Source organism: Cervus canadensis, chromosome 15 (genome assembly GCF_019320065.1).
Source record: "Cervus canadensis isolate Bull #8, Minnesota chromosome 15, ASM1932006v1, whole genome shotgun sequence".
In the NCBI taxonomy this organism is placed as follows: Eukaryota; Metazoa; Chordata; class Mammalia; order Artiodactyla; family Cervidae; genus Cervus; species Cervus canadensis.
The window spans coordinates 40,516,519-40,543,212 of NC_057400.1; the positions used below are offsets into that span (position 1 = coordinate 40,516,519).

At 40.1% G+C, this 26,694-nt stretch overlaps 1 protein-coding gene across 7 annotated transcripts in view; it reads right to left on the reverse strand.

The window, feature by feature from the left end:
* Positions 1-26,694, reverse strand: part of RBMS1 (RNA binding motif single stranded interacting protein 1) — a 213,935-nt gene that overhangs the window by 5,632 nt on the left and 181,609 nt on the right. For 4 of the 7 annotated variants that reach the window (XM_043488054.1, XM_043488053.1, XM_043488057.1 and 1 more), the window contains exons 5-12: positions 21,428-21,585; positions 19,234-19,313; positions 8,133-8,248; positions 7,232-7,281; positions 7,012-7,105; positions 4,493-4,540; positions 3,545-3,595; positions 212-322 (exon numbers count right to left, since the gene is read on the reverse strand). In XM_043488054.1, the coding sequence (XP_043343989.1) occupies positions 212-322; positions 3,545-3,595; positions 4,493-4,540; positions 7,012-7,105; positions 7,232-7,281; positions 8,133-8,248; positions 19,234-19,313; positions 21,428-21,585 (708 nt within the window). The remainder of the gene's footprint in view (positions 1-211; positions 323-3,544; positions 3,596-4,492; positions 4,541-7,011; positions 7,106-7,231; positions 7,282-8,132; positions 8,249-19,233; positions 19,314-21,427; positions 21,586-26,694) is intronic. The other 3 variants (XM_043488056.1, XM_043488059.1, XM_043488058.1) reach the window with 3 other exon arrangements.

Genomic DNA, 26,694 nt, shown 5'->3' on the forward strand with positions numbered 1-26,694 from the left:
GGAGAGACAGATAGCCAGAGGACAGACTTTCAGTTCATCAATTAATCAAGAAATCTCTGAGTATTTACTATGTGGAAGGCAATGTGGGAGGTGAGAGGGGATCAGATATAATCTCTGACATTATAGAGCCTATAACTGATAAGGAAAACCAGGCTGCACAAATTTAGCCTCCTCTGTAAGCTGAGACACATGATATTAATTTGCCACCTACTGTTCCGGTGCTGCCAAGTGACAGATGACTCATTTGCTGGGCCAGAGGGCTGATCATAGACGCGGGCTGTAGTGACATGGTGTGCTCCATGGAGGGAGTTAACACGGCACCCTGGGGAGTCAGACAGAGCAAGTGAGACACATGAGGGAGGAGCGGAATTCTAGAACCACCTTTTCCATAGGAAATGGCTTAGCCTGCTGCAGAACATGAAGCAAAAGTAACCTCCCTTCAAACTTGTAAACTGTCATAAGCGATTTCTTAAAAATCGTCTAGACTGTGCTTTCTGAGACTTGTAAAATCTTTGTTTAGCTGCATGTGAGATCTAGCTCCCTGACCAGGGATCAAACCCAGGTCCCCCGCATTGGGAGCATGGAGTCTCAGCCACTGGACCACCAGGGAAGTCTCCCTGAGACTTTTCTAAAGAGCACTCACTTCATAGAAATCCCTCTCTATTAAATACCTCTCCCTTTCTCTTCACTTAACGGTAAAGCAAGCTAGCCCCCAGGAGGACTATGAGCTGTGACAGGAAACACAAACTACTTTCGGCTGGCCAGGGTTACGAAATGCTTAAGTCAGTTTTAAAGTAAATGACAGTTGATGTTTTATGCAGTCACAACACAATGTACTATACTGCATATTATAAATACAATGTCTTGATTAAAAATGTTAAAAAAAAATAGTCATTTGATTCAAGGTCAGGCTGTTAGGGTCAAGATCACAGTCTTCATTCATTCACTGTTTCTCAGCAATTGCAACTGTAATTTGGTGCCAGGGGAGGGAAGCAGATTCAGATATAATTAATAATCTAATTTCAGAATCTTTGACTTCATTGGAAAAAATTCTGGTCTTCAAAAACAAAATTAAACATAGCTGTAAAGCAATTACTTTCCAATTAAAAATAAATAAATAAATAAAAATTAAATTAAATATAGTTAAAAACACAGAGGAGGGGTGAAAAAAAATCACTCATATAACCCAGCCTGTCTCTAATACATGGCTGTTAGCAGTGTCTGGGTAGCACTGCATGGATTCTGGCTTCCACTTATTTTTACAGAGTTGCAACCAGGTTCATATGAAATACGAAACTACTTCATATCCTGGGTTTTGCTTTTTAACTTAACATTCCATTATCAATATTTACCTAACTTACTGCCTTGCTCTCATTATCATTTTTAATGATTACTTAATGGCACTCTGATTGTATATGAAATTCAATTAGTTCTATTTCCGGATTTTTGCATCTTCTCTAATTTATCCTATTGTAATATTCTTAAATTATCGCATTCCTCTCACTTCTGCAATCACCCAATTACCTGAGGATGCAATTACTCTGATACATCATACAATTATTAATGTTAGGTTTTTGGTATCACTGCGACTGACTCATCATCCCTTAAAAGCATTTATTTATTGATAGATACACAATTGAGGGTAAAAGCTGATGTGCAGGAACTTTAGTGCTAGTCTCAGGCAGTCTAAATCTGGGTGGGAAAAGGAATGACTTCTCAGGTAGGTCCTTCTGCACACACTACTGCTGTCTCAGTGGTGTTCAACTAAGAGATGTGCTGCCTGTCTCTTAATAGGTAAGCCCTCCTCCCTCCAGAGAAGATTGCCAAAGGATGCAGATTCATGTCAGAGACAGTAGTTGTGTGAAAGTCACTCAGCTGTGTCCGACTCGACTCTTTGTGACCCCAAGGACTACAAAGTCCATGGAATTCTCCAGGCCAGAAAACTGGAGTGGGTAGCCTTTCCCTTCTCCAGGAGATCTTCCCAACCCAGGGATCGAACCCAGGTCTCCCGCGTTGCGGGCGGATTCTTTACCAACTGAGCCACCAGGGAAGCCCAAGAATACTGGAGTGGGTAGCCTATCCCTTTTCTCCAGCGGATCCTCCCAACCAAGGAATCAAGCCAGCATCTCCTGCATTGTAGGCTGATTCTTTACCAGCTGAGCTACCAGGGAAGCCCATGTCAGAGATCACTTGTTATTAATATATTTCATAAGAATTTTTTCCCTTAAAAAAAATTTTTTTTTCCTTAAAAAATTTTTAAGGTGCATCATTCAAAAGTGAGTGGTAACATGTAAATGACTCAGAAGTCTAGAAAATGCAGGCGTTTCCTGCTGCTCTTCCTCATTCATCTGTAGGAGCTATTGTCCTAGAAAGCCCCCAAATGAAAGATGAGCTGATTTCTAGCATTCCTGAATAGGACAGCACAGAGTACCTGGGATGTAGACTGCCATGGGCATTTGTGTGGCTTAATGGGTGGATGTGGGTAGATACATGTATGGGTGTGTAGAAACGTATGTGTGCATGTCTATACAGACAATATAACACATACAGATACATCATCACAGAGTTCCTCTCCTGTGTTATCAACTAAACATGCTTTTTCTCCTTCTTCAAAGTCATCTCAGCAACTTCCTGTTCAGAATGTGTCCCTGTTCTGCTGTTTCACATGCCTGGTCTAACACAGCGTCGTGTCCTCTTTTGGAAGTTGTCCTAAAGAAATTCCTGTCTCCTTTTAAGGCCACGAACAATGTGCTTTTTCCTATGCGACTGATCTGTTTCATAAGCACTGTGAGCTATATTGCTTATTAAGAGTCCCATTTTGCACTGGTTATCAGAAAGCTGAGGCTCCCTCTGTGGCTGCTTTGTGGTGAGCATCCAGATTATTCTATTAGGCATCCTTAGTCTTTTTTGTGATTTTTGTTTTTTACTTTTATTTTTCAACATTCTAAACTCATGTTTTAATTCAACAAATTGGATTTTATGTATTTTTGAAAAATACATTCAATATACTACCTAATAAGGTAAAGTGTAATTCATTCAATTTAAAAAATGTAATATATATGTAAGTACAGTACATGCTCGTGTCACTAAAGAAATCACATTTGTTATTTACCCTCAACAGATGTTACTACTTTAGTATTTAAAATTTCCATGGAGAGGTTAACACTGATGAAAAATCTCTAGGTCAATTCTAAACACTTTATATTTGCATTAAACAGAATGTAGACAAAGAGAGCTATTTCATCACAAGTATGGTTAAAAATTTAGTAATTTAAAAACTTTAAAATTTAAAAATTCAGTGAAATGATCTCCTACATTTAAATTCTCGTGGACTGCAAATCTAACTTAATGTCAACTACCAATTTGTTTTAAGATAAGGTGAGTCAAAGTTTTATAATGAACTTATACATTCTCAAAATCCCATATTTAACATTTCCCAAATCCTACACCACCTTTGCGCAAATGGTTTAAATCCAGAGAATGGTTTTTTAACTTACACATAGCTTACTTGAAAACTACAAAGCCATTAAGATGAAAAACTTACGGGATGCTGTAGGATATATGGTTGAGGTTGCATCCAGGAAGGACTTTGCACCTGGAAAAGGAAGGATTTTGGAAGAAACATTGATTTCCATAGGAGCACTACTTATTTCTCTAGAGCTCTTTTAATCATGTTAAAATCTACAGGAGGAAAATAAAGAAACAATACTATCAATTGATTAAAAGGATTTAATTTAAAGCAGTTAGAATTCTTGACAAATTGGTCACTCTGAATAGGATGAAATGATTATTTGAAACCAAGTTCCATCTGCCCACTGAAAAAGTATTTATTGAGTATCAAGCACCAAAGAGGTAAAAAGGCAATAAGACATGGGCCCCACCCTTAAGAAATTTACTCTCTAAGCAAGGGAGATAAACAAGTAAACAACTCAAAGAAACAGTGAAAAGTGTTACAATCAAGGTAGGAACATAGGTGCTTTAGGAATACAGAAGAATGAGAATTCATTCCAGCACATCTTACTAGAAACTAACCCTTAAAGTATGTGCTTTTTTAAAGAGTAATCAAATTCAACTCCCTTTTGATACCCAGGACATTGTTTCAGAAATCTTATCTAGTAGTCAATAATTTCTAGTTAGTGTGAAATATAAAAATCTGAAATTCATATTTAGGAAATTAAACTTTAGTAACTAGATCCTGACATCTACAGTTAAAAGGACATCTATACAGTAGACCCTCTGGACTGAGAAATGATTTGAGAGTCAGATTCTGTGGCAGGGAAGAAAGCAAGGTTGTTTCTGCCACTCTAAAGAAAAGACTATCGACCCATTTCTTGATACCCAAAGCTTTCCTGAGATTAGATTTCAGAATAAGCTTGGCTCTTAATTCTTAAGAACAAAACCCTCCTGTATCTCATTCCCTACTGTTAACTTAAGAGGATCTACAGAGAGGACATGGGGAAGAGTCATGGGGGAAGAATGGATTGTGATTTACCTTGATAGCAGAGCCCCGATACTTGTTTTCTCTGGTTTCCTTTGCCACCTAAGGCAGACCAAAGTTAAGTGCTTCTGCCTCGTTAGCATTTCAGTTATCTGGACTGCAGCCTTTCCCCATCGGGATATTGGTGGTTTCTTGCAGATGCCAATTTCTCAAATCCAATTGTATTAATATAAGCATACAGTAGTTTAGTGGTAAAAGGCCCGCTCCAACACAAGCACCAGGCCTTCACTGAAAACATCACGGGGAGGCGAGCAGCTCCCTGCAGACCCCAATTTGGGCCAGATGCACTCATCCGTGGTATATTTCTGTGGTCCTGATAATCTAATAGCTCATATCATCATGGGGTTAGGGAGCCATGACATCTAATCCAATTTTCTTTCTGAAGCAACAAATCTGCTGCTATCAAATTCTTTTCCTCAATTTTCCCTAACTATAAAATGGGAATAATAATGTATATTATGTGAACTCTTTATTGGTTCTTTATTTTGTTTTGAATCATGAATCCTTTTGAAACCTGATGAAGGAAATGGACCTTTCCCTCCGCACCTGACTGCATACCAGTGACATACACTGGTATGCATACCACATACCACTGACACTTTGCATTTAAGAGAATCACAGATCACTTAAAGCCCATTTTCTGACCCCACTGGGCCCCTGAACTTATGGGGTTGAGGATCTAACAAGTAATGCCACGAGGGCCAGGCAATTGGAATGAAATTCCACACGTATCTTAGGGAAACAGATTGCCCAGGAAAAGAAATCAGGCCTTTGTAATGAAATGCTGTTTTCAGTTAGGTCTATCAAGTCTATTAACAACACTGGTCTCCTAATTTTCTTCTACTCTATGAAATAATTCTGTGGCCAAAATGCTCATTGCCATTATAGTAAAGACAGAAAAAGAGGTTGTGAGGAGATACATTCATAGCTGTACAGTGCATACACTGAAATTAATATGCATAATCTTTCATTTGCCTGAGAATATGCTTACTTGTCCCTATTAGAGGTTGCAAAGTTCAAATAGTTAAGAAAGAAGACTATCCCTTAAAATCAGATACAGGAATTGTTAATTAGGGAAAATGCACTGCAGCAGATCTCAGTGAATCTCAGATAGGCAAGGAAAATAAACAAATCTTAAGCTCAAAATCATTAGAGAGGATTAAATGAGTGAGTGCTACACCAAGCAGATGAGCAGATCCAAGTAGCAGCATAAGAAACTTAACAACCCAAAGAGATAAAAGACAATGAGTGACGGCTCAGAGAAAGGAAGTGAGAAGAATCTAGAAGCTGAGGGAGGCTGTGAATGCTACTTTACAACTTCAGTTTTAGTGCATTTAAACACTTCTCTTTGTTATTCAGAACTACTTTTATGCTTTTAGACAGAACCACCTTTGCTATATTGCTTATGTTGACCAATCCATTATTTTTAAAAAGCAGAATGGATATACTCTTACCAGTCAGTTAATCCTGGATGTAAAGTGTAAAGGACGATAATAATCATAGCTAACATTTATTGAGTGCTAATCATATACCAGGTACTGGGTTGAGCTCTTTACACAGATAATCTCCTTTAGCTGTTATCATAAGCCTATGAGATAGAAACTATTATTATCCCCATTTTAAAGATGAGGAAACTGAGGCTTATAGATGTGGAATTACACAGTTATTAGATATTATCCCCTACCACCACAGGGTTACAATTTCTAATTCAATTGTTTTAAAGACAAGAATTCACAAAAGTTTAGTCACACAGGATCTCAACAGTTAACAAAAGTGTATTCCTATGTCTGTAATTGACTCCGTTGGTGTTCCTGTCTGGGCCAAGGTGGTGACCTTGTGAGAGACACTCTGATATGAGAGGGAGAAATACAGGTACACTCAGGATTCATGGAGAATAGGAGCTACTCCTCCAATAAAACCACGTCAGTATAACCACAAGGTGCTGAAGGAGATCTTGGTTCTAAGTTCGGAGTGTAAGGTAAAGCCTTTTCAAAAAATATCCTAAATGGGAAGCCGCCTCCCCTTTTTTGGCCTCAAGTCTCACTGCATTGCTCATTTCACATTACCTAATAGAGACACATCTTCATTTATTAGCATATTTACTTGCTGTTTTGTTAGTTTCCGCTGACAAATTAACAAAGGCAACCGTGCAGATCTATTCTGTATTTGACCTAATGGCAATTCTCTTCCAGTTTCAATGTCTGGGACACATGGTGTCCAGCGGCAGGGCCTGTTATAAAGGAAGCATCTGAGTTTGTCCCAATTCTAAAATGCTGTGATTTAAAAAACTGACAACTGACAACCATTTCCCTTCGTTGTACATTCTCCTAAACACAAAACTAAATCACTCTGTCAAATAAAAAGCAGCTAATTCTAAACTGGGTATCCAAGCTGCCTAACATTTGACTTAAAATTTCATTATAAATGTTCACAATTTTCAGATACATAAAAACACAGCCGTGATTCATGGCTGGCAAGTTGTCATACTCTTGATGAATCCTAAAGGTACAAACCTGGTAGGCAGATACAGGAGACGCAATATAGGGTGTAATAGAAGTTTGAGTAATCATTCGGTTTGTAGCAATACTGTATGGTGAAGGATAAAATCTAGAACAAACACAAAAGCCTTTATTAAGTAATCCTTTAAGCACAATCATTCATGGAATAAACGTCTGATATTTTCCACCTTCACATTTTCCCTCTAGCCATTATGTATTTATCTTAATGACATACCCATTCTGTATAGCAGCTGTGGTTGGGTCATAAGTAAGTGTCATTCCAGCCTATGGGAAAGAAAAAGAAACATTCATCTGCAAAGGTACAAATTAAAAATTCCATTTCTCAGACTCATGGCAACAAAAAATGGGGACAGTTTAGTATTTGATAAAATTGAGAGTTTATGTTAAACACACGTAATTATGAATTCAACATGAGAATTAAGCTCTAGATTGGCACTGTACAACACAGCAGCCCTCAGTCAAAGACAGCTATTTAAAATTAAATGAAATGCTGAGTCCCTCTACCATACTAGCTACATTTCAAATGTGTTACAAGTGATTAGTGGTAATCTCCAGACAGTACAGACTGTAGGACATTTCTACTGAATGGCAGCTCCTTAGACATTCTTGAACCAATATGTTACTTAAAAAAAAAAAAAAAACCAAAAAATGAAAGAACAATTTATTTACGGTTAGTATGGGGGAATGGAGGGCCAACATTTTTATTAAGAAATTGAGCTCTTTTTCTGAAGAACATTATTGAAAAGAATTAGGTAAAAAAACCTGAATGACAAATATACTATTTATTTTAATAATATTTAAAATAATTTCTAAATAATTAAAACTGTAATTCTAAGAAACCGTAACATTAAAGACCACTTGTGCATTTCTTACAGCAATTTAAAATGCTCTTTTTTGGGGGGGAAAAAAAATGTTGCTAACTGGTAAACATGGCTGTTTCCATCACCTATGGTCTGTCTGTGAGAAGTCCTCATGTGACACTATCTGGATAATGAAGTTTTAACCCTAGCCCCTATTTTAGAAATGTGATAACCACGTCAAGATGCTGCACATGTAACTACTCTCGTATTTTTTGTGATGACACAGTCCCACAGAAGTTTCAAGAAAGGACTTACAAGTCTCACCTCTCCTTCTCTGTGCCAGGGCCGTCCATTTGGGATGTATTTGTTTGGGTTCTGTCTCTTCTTCTGTCCGCCATCCGCAAATTTACACAATAACGGTTCTGTAGGAGCTGAATAAACAGGGAAAAATAACAGGAAACCAGAATTGTATGTGTCGACGAGAGACAAAATATAACTGAATTCTTTTTTTTTAAATAGGAGCAGTGTTGGTGCTCAAAGGGAACTGAGAAAATACTTCAAGGCAAAAGTTTATTCAGACCCTTAGAAGAGGATCCACTGGTGAGAAATACAGTACACAAAATGTTAGTTATTTTGTTCAAACTGGAGTGTAATAAAACATTTAAAGAGCTACTCCAAAGAGGCAAAGGCAGTTTTTGATTCACTCGTGTATTTCTTTAGGTGTGGGTACTCTTCTCTTCATTCTGGGCCCTGTTCAACTCCATCTCTGTAAATCTTCAAATGTAACTAGGATTGTCACCCTCCCCTCCTCTACTTAAAAATGCTCCCGTAATTTTCCATTATAATTCCTCAGAGAGGTCTTCACTTCTTCCAGGAGAAAACAAGTTCCCTTGTAAACTGCTCACACTGTACTTTTTTTTTTTTTAATAGGAGCTTACTATTCATTCATACGATTTAAAAATTTTTCTTTAATTTTTAAAAAATTGGAGTGTAATTGCTTTACAATGTTGTGTTACTGTCTGTGTTACAACAACATGAATCAGCCACAGGTATACATACATCCCTTCCCTCTTAAGCCGTCCTCCCACCCTCCCCTTCCTACCCTTGCGGTCATCACAGAGCGCTGGGCTGAGCTCCCGTGCTATACGGCAGCTTCCCACTAGCTAGCTATTTCACACATGGGAGCGCATATATGTCAATGCTGCATTCTCAATTCGCACGCCCACCTGCCCAGCCCCCGCCACACTGCATTTTCATTTGGAGCATCTATAATACTTCGTGACTGTGGGTATCTCTCTGGTGTCTATCTCCCCTCTAGAGTATAAGCTCCGTGGGGGCAGTGACTTCTCTTCATCCCTGTTACCTCTAGTGCCTAAGTGTCTGGCATGCTGCAGGCACTTATTCCATCTTGGGTGAATCAACAAATTAATACAATCAGGTCTTATTTATTTGGGGGCTATAGCAGGGAAACAGCAAAGGTTTTTTTTTGGCCTTTAATCATCCCACTTGGAGTTGCTTTACAATATATCCACCTCATGAAATGATCCCAAAAAACTGTCAAAGAAAAGCAAAAGGGGCCTAAGATGCACAGACTTTTCTCACCAGGGTTACGTCTTCATTAGCCAAAAAAAGAAAAGAAAAAAAAAAAAAAGCAACACCACAGTAGGCCAGCCATAACTTCTTTTTAAAAATGTTTTTTTCTATAATGGAAACAGCAGTGTCTTCCTAAAAGTTGTGCATGTTTCAGTATGTTTCTAGTTAACGTAATAAAGATAAGCACACCTTCCTGTCTGGCTCTTACATTCAGTCCTTTGTCTACCGTGGAATGGTGATTACTACTTTCAAGTTCTGTTTCAAAGTTAAATAACCATGAAGAGAAAAATATTACTTGTGGAAAATTTACTCCTTTCTCCTCTGCCTCTTATTACCCTAATTCATCTCTTATTTTATATCACTATTACCCACCCACTAATGACAGGGTATGGAAGCAATAGTGTCTCTCAATACTGTTCTGCCAAAAAAACAAAACGTAACCAAAACCCCGCTGCCAGCCCTCCTGCAGGCTGTCCCCTGGCACTCCGTTCCCCTCTCCCCGGCTGAATTGCTCCAGAGGGATGGGCTGGCACGTGAGCTCAGGTCTGAATGGCACCGCACTGCGATGCGCGTCTGGAGGTGAGAGCAGAACCGTCCTGTGTCTGGGGAGACACGTGTGCCCCGCCACTCACAGAGGGGCCCGGAGCCTCCCTTCTGACTCCCTTACCTCCCCCACCCGCCGATTTCCTGAGCGAGGAACTTCCATTCTTCCATTTAAGGCAAGCCGGGTGTGATGGAGGATGGACAGGGGCCAAATCCTACATTCCTAAACCACATTCTCTGGTCTCTTCAAACAAACAAAAAAAAAAAGCTACTGACTTTTGGAAATTTCCACCTCCGCCAACAATCACTGAAGGTAAAGTGAATGGATGCAGTGAAACCAGAGAGCTTTCTAATCACTGACAATGCTTTTAATCCTGCAACTGGCCCTTCAGAATCAGATGGAAATGGGGCCGAGAAAAGACGGCACTCAAGCAGAAGTGGAGTGAGCCGGTCGAGGCCAGCGATGCCTCATCCTTGACTTCTGAGGATAAACTGAGAACTCAGAGAGAAACAAGAGCTCGCTCTCCACTGATCTGGAAAGGTCCTTACAGTAACAAATGTTTCCTCCAATGACATCTGAGGGTTTTAGATTCTGTCTCCCCATAACCTTGCGGAGCAAGAGAGAGTAAACTCCATGGTGCTGGCACTTTGCGGGGCTTCACTTTGGGGAAGTGCTTTTATCTAGAGGCATTATAATGACCAGCTCCGAGACAGAAAGTCAAATTTTAAAAAAAGTTCACTTGAAAGGGAACAACGCAAATGCACCATTTTCCCTCCATTAGCAGAGAAAGAAGGCGACCAGGTCAGACTCATTCTGGAAGTTCCCCAGGGCTGCCCAGGCAGGCAGGAGTGAATGGGGGCAGCTGGGGAGCCATCCTTGGGCCAAGGCTGTGCTGCCTTTGCTGAGAGGCCAAACAGGCCTTCCCTATCTGTGCGAAGGTGCTCCCAACACATTTTCATTCATCTCGACTATGCTCTGTCAACGAAAAAGCAATTTCAGGCAACAATCAAGCCTGCTAAAGACGTGTAATGAGGAGGTAAACATCAAGTGAGCAATGACATGTTTGCAAATATATCATTTAAAATGAAACAAATGGAACAGAATGTAGTTGAATCTTTCAAAGTGAATTACATTTGCTACATGATTCTGCACTGTCATTAAGATATTTTCCTTCCTCTAAAACCAAAAAGGTAAGTCGTCAAAACAGTGTGTCTACTGGCAGGTGTCCCATATCTTAGGAAAACAAATTTCTTATTTCAAAGAACTATAACCCAGTCGGAGAAGGTAATGGCAACCCACTCCAGTACTCTTGCCTGGAGACTCCCATGGACAGAGGAGCCTGGTGGGCTGCAGTCCATGGGGTAGCAAAGAGCTGGACATGACTGAGGGGCTTCACTTTCACTTTTCACTTTTAGGCATTGGAGAAGGAAATGGCAACCCACTCCAGTGTTCTTGCCTGGAAAATCCCAGGGACAGGGAAGCCTGGTGGGCTGCCATCTGTGGGGTTGCACAGAGTCGGACACGACTGAAGCGACTTAGCAGCAGCAGCAGCAGCATAACCCAGTAGAAATGACACAGTTTTTAGACAGTTGTTGGGTCTTTGCTTCAGGGAAAAAGGAATGCCCTAGTATTCTGTGTGAGGCAACATACAATTCTAACCACTTCCTTCCTCTATTATTATGTTCTCTGGTCTGTTTTGCAGTTGAAATTTTCACCAAGTGCCTAATCTCTGGCATCGTCAGTCCCTCCTAAGGAGCTGTGAGCCACAGGGGGATGCCCATGATGGCTTTCTGCACATCTCCACTAAGTTGTGTCCTTACCCATATTCTGAAGTTCAGACTCTGCAGCAATTTATTTAGGCTCAACTGTCTTTCCTGGACACCTACACTCAACATCATTTCTAGAATGCCTGCTTTGATTAAGCACTGTAGCACATGATCAGACCTCCCAGACACCCTCCTCACTTTTCTAATCCAGCTGCTCAGAGGACTCCAAGTTCTCTTCTGTTTCTAACAAAGTGGAGTTTTTCCTCACCATATTCCAACAGCTGGAGAAATGACTACCCCCCAGCTCCCATTTTTTTTCTAGCTATGCAGCATTTTATCCCAAATAACAGTCTGTAAGATATAAACTGCCTCTGATAGAAGCTTTTCTATCAGTTTTGGAAAAGTAGCCCACTCAGCAACTATAGGGGCTTCCCTGGTGGCTCAGATGGTAAAGAATCTGCCTGAAATGTGGGAGACCTGGGTTTGATCCAGGTTTCTCCAGGGTTGGGAAGATCCTCTGGAGAAGGGAATGGCAACCCATTCCATTATTCTTGCCTGGAGAATCCTATGGGCTATAGTCCGTAGGGTCGCACAGAGTTGGACATGACTGAGCGACTTTCACTTCACAGCAACCGTCATCAGCTTTCTTAATGATCGCGTCAGCTACTTAACTAATAACATGCGAGAAACTAGCCAAGACTCTTAAAAATTTTGATCTAAGGATCCAATAAATACTAACCTTTTTGTGTGTGCACAACATGGTTTCCTGTTTCAGTCCCTTCTTTGTTTATAACCAAACCTTGTGGTCCTGTCTACCACGGGGCACAACTCTGGCTTCTCTCTGCAGATGCATACCCTCCCACACGGGCTCTGTTAGGGTCTGTGTCTCCTTTCCTGACCCTTACAGTGGGTTCCATATCCCATTCAGCTTTCCATGTCAGTAAAATAATGGGTAAACCACATTCAAGTCAGGTTAAAGAGAAACCAAAAACACAATATTTTCCCATCACTCCAACATAAATATTTCAATATTCTATATTTACTACTTTTCTAAGTCTATATTTATTTTTCATTTTTGCAGTGACGGGGCTTTTCTTTTATCATTTATATTGTAGCCCTTTATCTTGCTACAGAATCTTTTTTTCTAATGGTTACATAATGTTCTATTTGAAAAGGGATCATGTATAGTTTCTTTGTTCTTATAACTAACACCGTGTGAACATCTGTGTGTGTTATATATTTTATCTCTTTGATCCCAGTGCCAATGTGATGCTAGTGGTCAGATTCTATGCTGGTTGGAACAATGGATCTAGATTAGTCTTTCTGGGTTTGAATTTTGGCTCTTCCATTTACTAGCTAGTGATTCCAGGCAGGTCTTTGGTTTCATAAATGTGAAATGGAGACCATTAAAAGTGCTTACTTCAAAACACTGTTATAATTAATATATATAAATATACATAAAATACACAGAACAATTCAATGAGTATTAGTTACTGTTATTAGCCCTGTGACAACAGGAGGAGCTCAAATTTTGAGCTGTGGCTCCTCCTTTGAATTGTTAAATTCTTGGGAGAGGAACTTCTAGTTCAGAAGTTATAAACATTTTTAGGGACTGGCCTGTTTTCCTTGGGATTTGGTTCTGTGAGATTTAAAGAGCTGGCTATGGTTGCTACGTTGCCTTGATGTAGACTAAAGAAATGTTTAAGTTGTAGTTAGGGATGAAGTTACTGGCAAATGCCTTTTAGAAAACTGTTTCATAGTAACACTTACATCTTTAACTCAAGATCCTTATGCTTTGATAAAATCTTACTTCACTATTTATGGGCTTCCCAGGTGGCTCTAGTGGTAAAGAACCCGCCTACCAATGCAGAAGACATGAGACATGGGTTTGATCCCTGGGTCGGGAAGATACCCTGCAGGAGGGCATGGCAACCCACTCCGGTATCCTTGCCTGGAGAATTAGATGAACAGAGGAGTCTGGCAGGCTACAGTCCACAGTTGCAAAGAGTCAGGATAGGACTGAAGTGACCTAACACGCACACACCACTATTTACTGTTCCTCTAGAGCAGGACCTGACAGTGGAAAGGGGTAAAACTGACTGCAGTAGGCCTGCTGTGGCTGGGTGTGATCCACGGTGTTGACAGCTGCCCGAAGGCAGTCTCCTCCTAAGCCTGGCACAACACTCAAAGCGTCTTCAGCTGAAACATGGGCACACGTCTAGTTGAGGTCCCTTGTCACTTTTTAAAAACCAGACTTCCCTTCTGGTAGAGAATAAGTTTTAGTTTCGGATCTGCAAGACAGTCCTCACCCCACTGGCCTCCCAGGATGCTTCTGCTTTCTTGGCGATGACTTACTCATGATTTACCTTTGGAGGGAACATCTCAAGAGAACGTGCATTCAGACTCTGCTCTACTGTACACGCTGGTGAGAGAGACAGGAACCATCATAATCCCAGAGGTTTGAGCACATTGTCCTAAAGGTACCAGGACCATTGCACATGTCTTCAAGTATCTCTTTTGTCCTAGAGTCACCCAAATTTTCTGTTTTTAACAGAGTAAATGAAGCTTAAGCCAAACATGCAGGAAATGAAATGGGCAATTAAAAGCCCTTGAAAGATGTCCAGCCTTTTTACCAGATTTGTAATTTTTCCTCTAAACATTACCTTTTCTGCCTTCTGGCACTGAACAAGTCCCAAATAATTCTACCTACATATGGAACATTCCAGAACATGGGTAAGAGCAGTTTTCAAGCCCTACTGGGCATATACCCAAACTGAAAAGTCAAGGTAATACAGAAAGCAGATGTAAAGCAAGTTGGGGTCTTTGGATGGAGTTGGCCAGCCGTCACATATGCACTTCACTGGAGCTCCCTTGCCTGCACAGGAGAAGCTTCAGGCAATGCGGCAGAATGAAGCCAGCGTGAGGCTGGGAGTCTAACCAGCAATTGCATATCCAATGACTAGGCACTTTTTTTCTTTTTTTAAAAAAAAACTCTGTCCCGAGCATACAAGGACGTCTTAACACTCCATTAATGTCATGGAGAGGTCTGGAAGGAGAGACGTGATCATGCTGCCTTCTGCAGCACTGGATGTGCGTGTGGCCTTTGTCCATGGAGTGTATGCTGTGTGTCTCCCACAGACTGCGGTGACTGTGCAAAGACTGTGGGTGCAGGGCAAGCGGCCCTAGAAGAGTTCCAGCTAACATGCCATATGCATTTATACTCTCTTCTAGGAAGATACTGGAAAAACATTTTTCAGACAAATCTCTGAATCATGACCATAAGTGACAGTGTCTTTGCCTTGGGTCCATCTCCTAATTTGGACCTCAGTTCTACCCATCTCTTGTTTCTAACATTCACTGTGTGGGAAAGCAACACTGCTATACTATTTCTCCATAATGGAATTTTTATCAACCCAATAGGACATACTGCTTTTAAATTTCTATGGAATTCACCTAGACTGTCTCACAAAGAAGTCACTGTCTCACAAACAAGTTCTTTTACCCTCATGGTCCTTTCAAGTAAATGTGACTTTGCTAGTGCAAACCAGCTAGCACTCAAAACCAAGGTAAATCCAAACAAAAGAAAATGCTTCAGCATTTTCAGAGAAAAGTGAGAGCCTGAGTGGGGAGAAGGATAGAAGGAAAGGCATTCTGAGAAATTTCTTTTCCTTCCAACTGTAATGTATGCTTGAAGAATCTGCCATAAGATAAAGCCTTTGTGAAAATATGGTAATAACAGACACAAAAGCACAAGATTTTTTAAAAAGCAGCTTCAGAAAGAAGACTGCATAAAACGTCGTGATGTGGTTGAGTGGATTTTTATGGAACTCTAAACATGCATTACCAGGCCCCACATAGGGGACTGAGCTACAAGATCCTGGCATGAAGAGAGTGCTGGCAGACGGATGGGTGGTATTGGAGAAATGACATAGCTGAGCTCCTCCTGCTTTGCCATCTAGAGACTTCCTTTCTAGTGTCACGCAGTGAATTAACTGCTCAGTTTCCTAATTTTCAAAAAGTGTCTTTGAGGGACTGTGTCTAATGTGTCTTTCTTTTCTACACTTGGTTCCAATGTCACATGCAAATCAACAGTCGTGCAAGAATCGGAGTACTCTGACAGAAACCATCCTGGATAATTCTGCTTATGCCAGCTAAACAACTTGCATCATTAAATAAACCATCCTCTGACTGTATTTATGAAATGTTATGTCTGCCTAGCAATAAGCCTACATTATTTAAACATGAAAGTGGAGGCCCATTCAATTTACCCTTGTCTGACAATATTTTTTCTTTTTCATCTGGTTCTACTGAAAGTAATCATATGCACTCCATGAGGAAACCCATGTGACAGCGCAGTCAGTCAGGTAATTGGAGGGGAGAGAGAGGCATTAATAAACAGACTGTTGGTCAAAGATAATTCTTGTATTTACATGGACAGAAAACAATCCAGAGATGTTGAAAATGGTTTCAATTCTGGTGTGGGTTCTCCAGTCCACTGGAGACTTGTTTTGGGGAAAGGTTGTTCATTGAACAGTGGGCTTCCCAACCTGCATTGTACATTTCAAACTCCTACCAAAAAAGCAGCCCAACCTATTATAGGCAAAATCTATCCCCAAAGGCCATCAAAATAGCCAGCCACGAATCTTGTGATAAGCACTCCATATGAAAAATGCTCTTGAAAACCCTTTGGTAAACCTCTGCTGGTACAGGGCGATGCATAGGCTTTTGGTGCCTACTGCAAAATTAAAATATAAAACACAGCCCTCGCCACTAAAGAACTTGTAGTCTAGTCGGGAACCAATACTGAAACACAGGAGAGATCATCACACATCAGAAAATGGCATAAAGTTAAGTCCTGGTTTGAATAAAGAGAACGGCTTGACCACACAGCCGTCCTCCCTAGGGGATGCTCCTCTCAGAGAAGGAACTGATGTGGTTCTTACACCCTCTCTGACCCTCAGCACTACTTGGAAGAAACTATTCATTATTAGCTGCAAAGGTGCAGAGAATCCTACAATCATTTATGTGTGGTTTGGAAATCAGGTCTTTTTTTTTCCCCCTAGAATGGGTGTGACCAACAATCTTCGAATCTACTTCAAAGAAAACAGTTAAATGACACAACCATGAAGTCCTTTGGAGAAAAAAGGAAACTGGCCAACCTCAATTCGTGACATGCTAAGATCTATTTTACTCAGGGAACTGGCAGATCTTATCTTAGGCTGATACAACATCAAAATAAAAGGGTGCTGTGGTGTTTTTCCTTCTTGAAATTCCCCTGTCGCATTCAAGAACAAGCTGACAAAGTAAGGAGGTCATAGGTGTGTGGATGAGCAGCCCTTCGAAGGGACTCATGTAATCCTCTGGGGTCCTGACTATGCAGAGGACGGCAAGGGGAGGGAGCAGGACATGGGGGAGTGAGAAGAGCACAGGGGCAGCTGTGTGCAGGGGCCTTGCAAGGCCTGCAGGGCAAGGTTGACAGAAGGCTCCCACGTATGAAATCTTTCCTTTGTCTTTACTCAGTTGGAGGGTAAAAACAATCCCTTCTTGTTTTCTTTAATTTCAACTCAAAAGAAAACTGCCTAAGAAAAGCAAAAAAGGAAGCTTTTTCACAAGGCTGAGTTCCTTGAAAGAATGTACTACCAGATCTTGTATTTTATGCTTCAAACTCATGTCAGTAGGCAGTTCAAGCTCACATACAGCCATGCAAACTGCATCCTATCAGGTTTCAGTTAAAGGATGCAATTAGTTCATGGTATCGCACATACTTACGAGTAAATTCTCTATGAAGTGGGACTCACTTGGATACCGAAACTAAAGTGGATCCCTAACCATAATCATCAGCCATCCAGTTAAAGATGGAGCCTTAGAGCTACAGGAGAATAAATACTAAACACTAGTTACACATGCACACATGGAAACATCTTCTAGCTTGTGGTCAGCCACTTGCACGCCAGCTTGTAAACAGTGTTGTCTTGGTAAATAGTGTAGTTAAATTTATGCAAAATAACAAACAGTTATTGGTGCTTAGTAAGGTTTAAGTACTGAGCTAGGCATGAAAAGCGAAAGATGAGAAAACAGGCTCTGTCTTCAAGGAGCTCAGTTTAGTGCACTGACGTGTGTGAACCTGTTAAATGCCGCCCCACAGGTGGGTGTCCGCAGGGAGCTATGCAGATGGTAACCCAACGGGAGCAGAGGAGGCTGCTGAAGTGGGGAGGCAGGCCTTGACCAAAATCTTGAGGGGTGAGAAGGGAACAGCCAAGTTAAATGGAATGTAAGTGAAACCATCTCCTTAGGTCTGCGGTGTGGGAGCAGTTTAGGGAGAGGGCTGTGCAAACTGGTGAAAACTGTGAAGAACAACAGTTTAGGTAAGGGTGAGACGCTGAGTGAGGACCAGTGATGCTGAGGGTCTGGACAGGCTGGAGCTCACTGTATTTCAGAGCAGGTTTAGTGGGAGTCAGAGGAGGTGTGATGTTGGAATGAAATCTCCTGAGGCGCACTGTTCTCAGTCAAGACAACACAGGTCAGAGCAACGGCAGGAGGAGGCTATAGAGGAGTGGATGGAGGGGCCATAGCAGCTGAGTCCAGGCAATATAAGCAGGGAGGGCTAACACATGTTGAAATAATCTAGAACAAAGGCAGGAGCTGGGGTAGAAAGTACCATTGTCCTCAGTGGATATGACTGAATGACAGAATATTTACTGAATGATAAGGTGTGTTAGAGGATGCCTTCAGCATCCAGGGAGGAGAGGTTTCCAATCCTCTGCAAGTCACACAGCTCCTTACCAGTACGCCTGTTTCCATTCATATACATATTTTTATTTTATATTTACATATTCATTTTATTTTTTGAATTTAAAAACATTCATTAGGGTATAGTGATTTACTATGTTGTGTTAGTTTCTGCTGCATAGCAAAGTGTATCAGTTATACATAAACCCATATCCACTCTTTTAGATTCTTTTCCCATCAGATCGTTACAGAGAACTGAGGAGAGTTTACTGTAGGTTCTTATTTGTTGTTGTTTTTCGGGTGTGTCCTATTCTTTTGCCACCCCACGGACTGTAGCCCACCAGGCTCCCCTGTCCACAGGATTTCCCAGGCAAGAATACTGGGGTGGGTTGCTATTTCCTTCTCCAGGGGATCTTCCCGACCCAGGGATCGAACCCGGGTCTCCTGCAGGTCTCCTGCATTGCAGGCAGATCCTTTACTGCTGAGCACCGGGGAAGTCCAGGTTCCTATCAGTCATGTATTTTATACACGGTAGAGTAGTGTGTATTTGTCAGACTCAACCTCCCAATTTATCCCTCCTCCTACCCCTCCTTGGTAAACATGAGCTTGTTTCCACATTGAAACAGCTGGGAGAAGTGAATTTTGACGTCTTTTTGCAGATCCAAAGAAATGAATTTTAAAGAGCTAAATAAGGAGTTTTTTGTTTTTGATATGAGAATCACCACATCCTAAAATTATAAATAACAGAAAAAACTACTAATATAATTTTAGACAAACAACATACCAGAAACTCCGGGTGGTGTCTTAATGAATTTTCCATTAAAATGACCAATAACAGCTTCACACTTTTCTGTTGATTCCATCCTATTTATACATAAAAATAAGACATAAATAATCAAAGATATCTTAATTTTCATTTTGTTCTGTGCACAAGAATACAATCTTATAGGTTTATTTGCTACAAATGAAACCTCACAAAAAAAGTGAGTGATAAGAAAAAGTGGGTTTATTCTGTCGTTTATTTAAGTGTTGTTTGTGTGCTTCCACGGTAAAATGAAAACCTGATAACCAGAGTACCTTCAGAATCATAAAAGAAAGAAATTATACCTTTAATCAAGCAAAATGTATAATTTTTTCTACTTATTGAAATTATAATCAATACACAATAGCTTTATTAGTTATGATACTGAATTTAAAACAAAAATACCAAAAAAAAAAAACAAAAAAAAACAAAAATACCAGTTTAAACTACTAGTGTATTTAGTGCTGCTAGGATACTGCTCATTTTAGAGATGGTCCTTCCTATTACTTATTCACAAAATGACAGACTCAAAAGTCATGAAATGAATTGGGGCTGAACAGAGGATGTGTCTTACAAGTTTTTCACCTTAGCTTCAAGTTTAAAATTAGTGAAGTCAATTATGTTCCTTCTTGGCTTTAGAGGAAGAATTAAAGGATGGAGCCTAACAACTTATTCTACATCTGCAGAAACATTTCAGGGGAATTAAATAACTTTGATTTATTTTTCTTTAATGGAGGAAACACTGAATAATCTGCTGAAAATGCACTGTACTCCTGGAATACCCAGAATAGTTGCACTTTGGTTTTAATGGGTGGTAATAGTGACTGAATTCGCTCAGTCGTGTCCGACTCTTTGCGACCCCATGGACTGTAGCCTACTGGGCTCCCCTGTCCACGGGATTTTCTGGGCAAGGGTACTGGAGTGGGTTGCCATTTCCTTCTCCAGAGGATCTTCCCGACCCAGGGATCGAACCCAGGTCTCCCACATTGCAGGCAGACGCTTTACCCTCTGAGCCACTAGGGAAGCCCCTAATGGGTGGTAATAGTGGTAATTAAAAAGCATCAGAATTTAACTGGGTTCCATCTTCGGATATAGAAACGAAAGTCCTTCATCTGCTTTCAGAAGAACACCCACAAAAGGACGATTTTCAGATGGCGCTGGGTCTTTCACTGTTTCACCTGATCCTTTTAACCCATGAAGTGCACAATGGGTTCTGGCCTTGGTGACTTTCCACTTGTAGAATATTTTAGTTTTATTATAAAATCATCTGGTCTAATAGAAAGAGCAATGGGTTGAAAGCCAGAAGAACCAAGTACTAGACCTTGCTTCATTGCTTCACAACCCCATGACAATGTCCTTTCTTTAACTCAATTCTTTTCATATGTGAAGCGTGAACAATGCTTGCTTTGTTGATCTCACAGGCCTGTGGTAGATGCGATTGTCATCAAACAGGATAATGCATAGGAAAGTAAAAAGTCAGCAATCCCCCTCCCCGCCCAAAATCAAAGTCAATACTTTAAAACATGTAGACATTATTGGTTACTGCACAGAATTAATAGGTTGCTAAGCACTGTAAAATCAGTTTTTGTATGTGGGCTTTCAGGTTTGAATTATGTCAAAATCAAAGGAAGCAAACTAACCACTGCACTGAAGTACCCTTTCTGGGGAGGAAGGGATAAAAGTAAGATGAAGGAATGAGGACGCTTTAGATATGTGCAACATTTTACTTCTTAAAAAAAATCTGAAGCAAAAGCTGTAAAGTGTTATAATGTCTGTAACAACTGGTGGTTAGGTGTCTGCTGTACTCTTCTCAATGTGTGAAATATTTCTTTAAAAAATCTAATTTACTGATTTTATTGATGATGAACCAAAGTTCTACCTAATGAGACAAAAATACCAATTTCTTTATGAAATTTAGGAACCTGAGATTATTTTTTTAAGCAGTTTAGGCAACCTGATCTAATTAATCAAAATATTAAGGATCCCCAGGTTTAAGAATGCCAGTGAGCTTCCAAAGAGCTGGGGGAGATGCAAATTATTTTTTGTGCATAATTTAAGTTCATGGTTCAACTGGCTCCTATAACCCTGGCTTAAATCCTCTCTTCTTGCTCAATTTTTATTCTCCAGGAAATGCAGCAGAACTATTGTTGACATGAAGGTAGGGCAGTGTGCTTACCTAGCAAAGCCAACACCACGACTTGTCCCACTGGAATCGCGTAGTATCCTTGTAGAAATCACTTGTCCAAATGGTTTCAGCATATTTTCAAGTTCTTGCTCATCCATGGACAGTGGCAAATTAGAAATATACAAGTTGGTAGGATCTTGTTCCTGTTGCTAAAACGGAACAGGGAATTATCTGTTAATTTCTAATCGAAGGTGAGATATTTACACGAACACACTTTTACTTAGCCACTCTCTGAGTTCAGGTCCCTTTAAAGTACTAGCAAGTGAGACCATGGGAGCTACAAAACACCCAAGTCACCCTGGACACTCAACAACAGTGTCTGAAGCTTGGACGATCTGTGCAGGTCAGTCACAATCCCACCAAACCATTCTTGGCAGGTTTGGAAGTGGAAGTGCTGGCAGGCACTGCTAAGCTGGAGGATGCCATCATGGAAGTACAAGTCTCAGCTGTTTGCAGTGTTCTGAAAAATAACTAACCTTGCCTCCACTACTATTTTTAGGAGCCCATTTCGGGCACACTATTGCACAGATGGTGGTTACTGCTAATAATTTGATCCAGAGACACATGATGGATTCTGGACCAAGTCATCAAAAATTCAGCTGTGGTTTGCCCAAATTCCCTTCTTTTGCTCTATGGTGGAGTCCTTACTACCTTGATCTGTGGTCACCAATGGAAAATAGAGGGCTCTTAAGCTAACAAAAACAAAAAACCTACAAAGCCATATAAAATGACAGACTAGAGGCACAGCAAATTTTAGAATCTGGATAAAGCTAAACTCAAGTGTAGAAGGGGGTAGGGCATTCTGGGAAATCTTTGCTATTCAAAGAGTGATCCAGGAGCCAGCTGTGATGGAATTACCTGAAAGCTTACTAGAAATGTAGGATCCCAGGTCCGATCCCAGACTGATGTTATCAGAGACTGCATTTTAACAAGATCTCCAGGAAGTACAAATGCATATGAAAGTCCAAGAAGCAACAATTAGACCATTTCCCACTCACCCTTCCATTGCGGAAGTAAAATCAGCTGAAATCAAACATAAGAACTGAGTTTTCTGAGAATCAGTAACTGCTACGTATAATTCTGCCTTTTTATACAGTTCATGGGGTTCTCACGGCAAGTATCTTGATTTACTAAGAGTTTGGTGTTAAATCATGAGGAAATAAGCTTACATGACAACTGGAATATTTTCTGAGCAAATAAAAATTCACCATGGCAATTATGAGATTGGAATGGTCTTAACTTAAAAATAGGCTTTCCTTTGATATTACTAACCAGCTGTTATCTTTTACCTATTGAACTATGCAAGTTTATGATTTTAACAAGCACTACTGTGCAGTGCTCAGCCGCTTCAGATGTGTCTGACTCTGTGACCTATGGACTGTAGCCCGCCAGGTTCCTCTGTCCATGGGATTCTCCAGGCAAGCACATTAAAGTGGGTTGCTGTGCCCTCCTCCAGGGGATCTTCCCAACCCAGGAATTGAACCCATACCTCTGGCATGCTCCTGCATTGCAGGCAGGTTCTTTACCCACTGAGCCACCTGGGAAGCCCAACAAGCACTATTAGTGAAGTCATTAACTGATGTTTTAGTCTGAGGCATCAGAAAAGTGCACTCTGAATTTCAGATTTTCAAAATGTCCAGTACTTTAAAAATAAATGTGAAGTATACAAATGTTTGGATTTGTACAAAGTCTCTACTTTCAAATGTTATTCTGGCATTAATTAAACACAAAATAAAACTTCTCCTTTTAGGTAATCTGCAAGTAAAAGTGAATACTGATCTTTCACGCTATACCTAAGTTGTAAGACTTAAAACAGTAATCTGGTATCCCAGAGAAGAGTAAAACACCCTGGTAGTTCCAAGAATTAAAGTTATCACATGGCTGATTCATATCAATGTATGACAAAACCCACTGAAATGCTGTGAAGTAATTAGCCTCCAACTAATAAAATAAATAAATAAATAAATAAATAAATAATAAATAAATAATGTTTTCACAGACTGTGAAACTGTGGGCAAGAAGTACTCTCTATGACTTCCTGATTCTGACAGAAGGCAGCCTGGAACCCCCAGTCCCAAAGGAATGGAGCAGAAGTTCCCAGCTTCTCAGAGGTGTGTCAGGTGCCAATAAAAAAAAAATTTTAAATTTTCAAATGTTCAATAGTAAGCCAAAAACTTAATCTCCTTAACCCCTGACAGACTAAATAAAAACAGCTACTACCCTTGCTTCTGGCTGAAATTAAAGTCAGTGTGGTACCACTGATTACCTTACACAGAGTAAAAGCTCCCACTGACAATTACATAAAGTGTATTTTTAAAATATAAAAATTGCAAAGTGATTTAATAAATGTATAACAATAGATAAAAGGCTTCAAAATAAGGGGAAAAACAAGATGTTCTTAGGTATCAAATTTTTCAATTCTTCTGAGGTAGGCTAAGAGGTAAAATCTCCATTCCTTATTTCCACTTCACTCACTACCTCCTCAATTTCACCCACTTAATTGCACAGCTTCTCAATTAGCTACCGCATGTCAGCTCTAATCTCCTAAGTCCCTGAAGCTTTCCTGGAGTGCACGAGACTGTATGTGTTCCTGCGGAAGTCTGGTCCTTAGTTGGCAAACACAGATGGGATCCTTTCTTTCTGAAGGTGTACTGAGGGGCCCTGTAGCCTAACATAGTCCAATAACAGTTACAGTGTATCCTGTACATCCCAGACCTTCTTACACAATAATTATGGCCCCAGTCCCATCTTTCAACAGTTTACATTTGGAGCTGGGGAGACAGAAACACACGAATTGAATGCTGTAATGGAGATGTGTACAAACCACAATGGGAGGACACGGAACACTTTTCAGAGGGCGTGACATTGAGTTGAGACCTGAGAAACACGTATAAGGCACGAGGCTGAAAACCGGACTGTGAAAAGCTATCCAAGGAGTCTGACTTTTTTGTCAGTCATCACTGCTTAAACTTTTCCACTTAAGGAGTGCAGCAGCAAAGAGGATGACTATGTCTCCTGCAAATGTGTGGGCAATGGAGAAAGGAGCCTTGCTAAGGCTGCACAATTTCCTTGAAGCCTTATGCTTTATCTGGAAAAAAAAAAAGCATGTGAATGTTGCAGTCTACTCCCTAACTATCTGACTTTGTTTCAATATAGAAACAATATTTCTGACCTAATACTTTATAGAGTCATAATGACACTCCAGGGAGATAAGCCATATTTATTCTGTAATTTCAGGTGCTCTGATGGGGTGAGGTGGGAGGAGTAGGAAGGGGGAACCACAGCTAGAAAGCCACGCCCTAAAAAGTGGGGAGCTTCCTGAGGCACAGACGCAAGGGAGTGATGTGATCAAACCTATCTTATTAGAAAGGTTTCTGAATCATGCTTAGTCAGATTCAAAAGAAGCTGGGAACTCCCTAATTAAGGAGCATTAAAACACTCCTGGGACAAAGATATGGCATCAGAAATGTTATGCAAGAAACATGTATCATATATATTATGAGCTTTCCTTTTGGGTTACAATTATTAAAATCTAAATGATGAACATTTAAGAGTATTTAAGAATGTTCATAGAATTTGTCATCTGTGAAGTATTTTCAAAAGAACTAACAATGTAGGGTAACCAAATGCTTTCTAAATCTGTGTTTTACTTGCTATTATTAAAACACTGATTATTATTAAATATTATTAAATATAATTATTAAATTATTAAAATATTCTTTAAAATGCTGATTCAATTTGAAAGTTTACCAATGAAGAAAAAAATAATTAAAAGCGCTAAATCTGAATCCAGAAATTGAGCTCCCAACCCACTCTGTGATAGGTAGATAAGGCAGACTAAATATAGATAGGTATTTCCTATGATTTTAATGCATTTGTTTTCAATAGCAAAAGGTCAGTCAATTAGCTCTTTTCACTGGAATGACCTCCAGGGCTAATGTTATTTATCTTTCTTTTCAAATGGTCAACTTCTTCTGCATACAGTGTAAAAAAATAAAAAAAAACAAAAATAAGAAGCAACTCCAACCTGGCAGCAATGGCCACAAAAATATCTAATCAACCAAAAACGGGTCCCTGTGTTCTAATCATGATACATTCATAGTAAACAGAACATACAGTACTTGTAGTAAGGGGAGTGGTTCTTGAATAAGGGCAATATTGCGCCTTTAAATCAGGGACAACCATAACTCTGTTTTATGACATGCAATGCTATGTCTGAAAAAACAATTACTCTGTAAATTATGGGTGGTCAGACATAAAAATGCGGCCAATAGGCCTCTTTATATCCTAAGGCGTGGAAAGGGTTCAATGGCTTCTCTAACAAGTAGAAAACTAGATCCCACATTGGCCATCAGAGGGATAAATGGCTACTAATGTTCACTTGAGTAGAAAAGTAGGGCTCAGAGGTCCCACGTGGTGTAAAGCACTCAGTCATCATCTGAAAGAAATTAACAAAAACCTCCCTGTGCGTGTGGAATGGTTCCTAAAATGCAAGAAAGGGACTTGGCAGGAAGACCAGACATCTGTTTTCTCTTGTACTGAATAGGTTCACCAACCAGCAGATAGCTGCTTACGGGCATGTGAATGCAAACTGCTTGAAGCATGGTAGACCTCTGTGTGGAAGGGTGATTAAATTCCTGCTCCTTTGACTGCCTATTTACTGAAAAAAATTGCAAGCATACCACTAGGCAAATAACATGGAATGATGTGCTGACCCCCAGCAGGTCAGAAGAGGTACTGCTGAAAGGCCCACAGAAATCACTGTTAACCAATGTTGATTTGAGTTTCATATCTTTTTAGCTCGTTATCTGGGGTTTCTTTCTTCTTTTCATAGATTCTGAGTCTTTTATTTTGAAAAATGCACACATTTGAAACAAATGCCCAGTGTAACATAAATGGGAATGACCTCGAGCCTTTTGGAAAACCTTTTGGTAAATTTCATCAGGGTACTCAATAGACAGAGCTCAATAAATATAATTTTTAAATGGTCCATTCTTATCGCTCCATATCTGCCCAAGCTGGGAAGTTTTTTTCATGCTTAACTGGCTTCTTTGATCATCAACAAAACAAACACTTAATATCTACCATATGCCAAGTACCAAGCAAGGCACTGAAATTAAAACACAAGTAAGAAGCAATCACTATTGTCCAAGGCTCTCCATTTGTAGTGTTATAATTCAGTTTTGAATATTTGTGGAGTCCTTTTTCAACTCAGGTAGCCAAAATGTCAAACAATATTACATTTCCCCTCACCCACT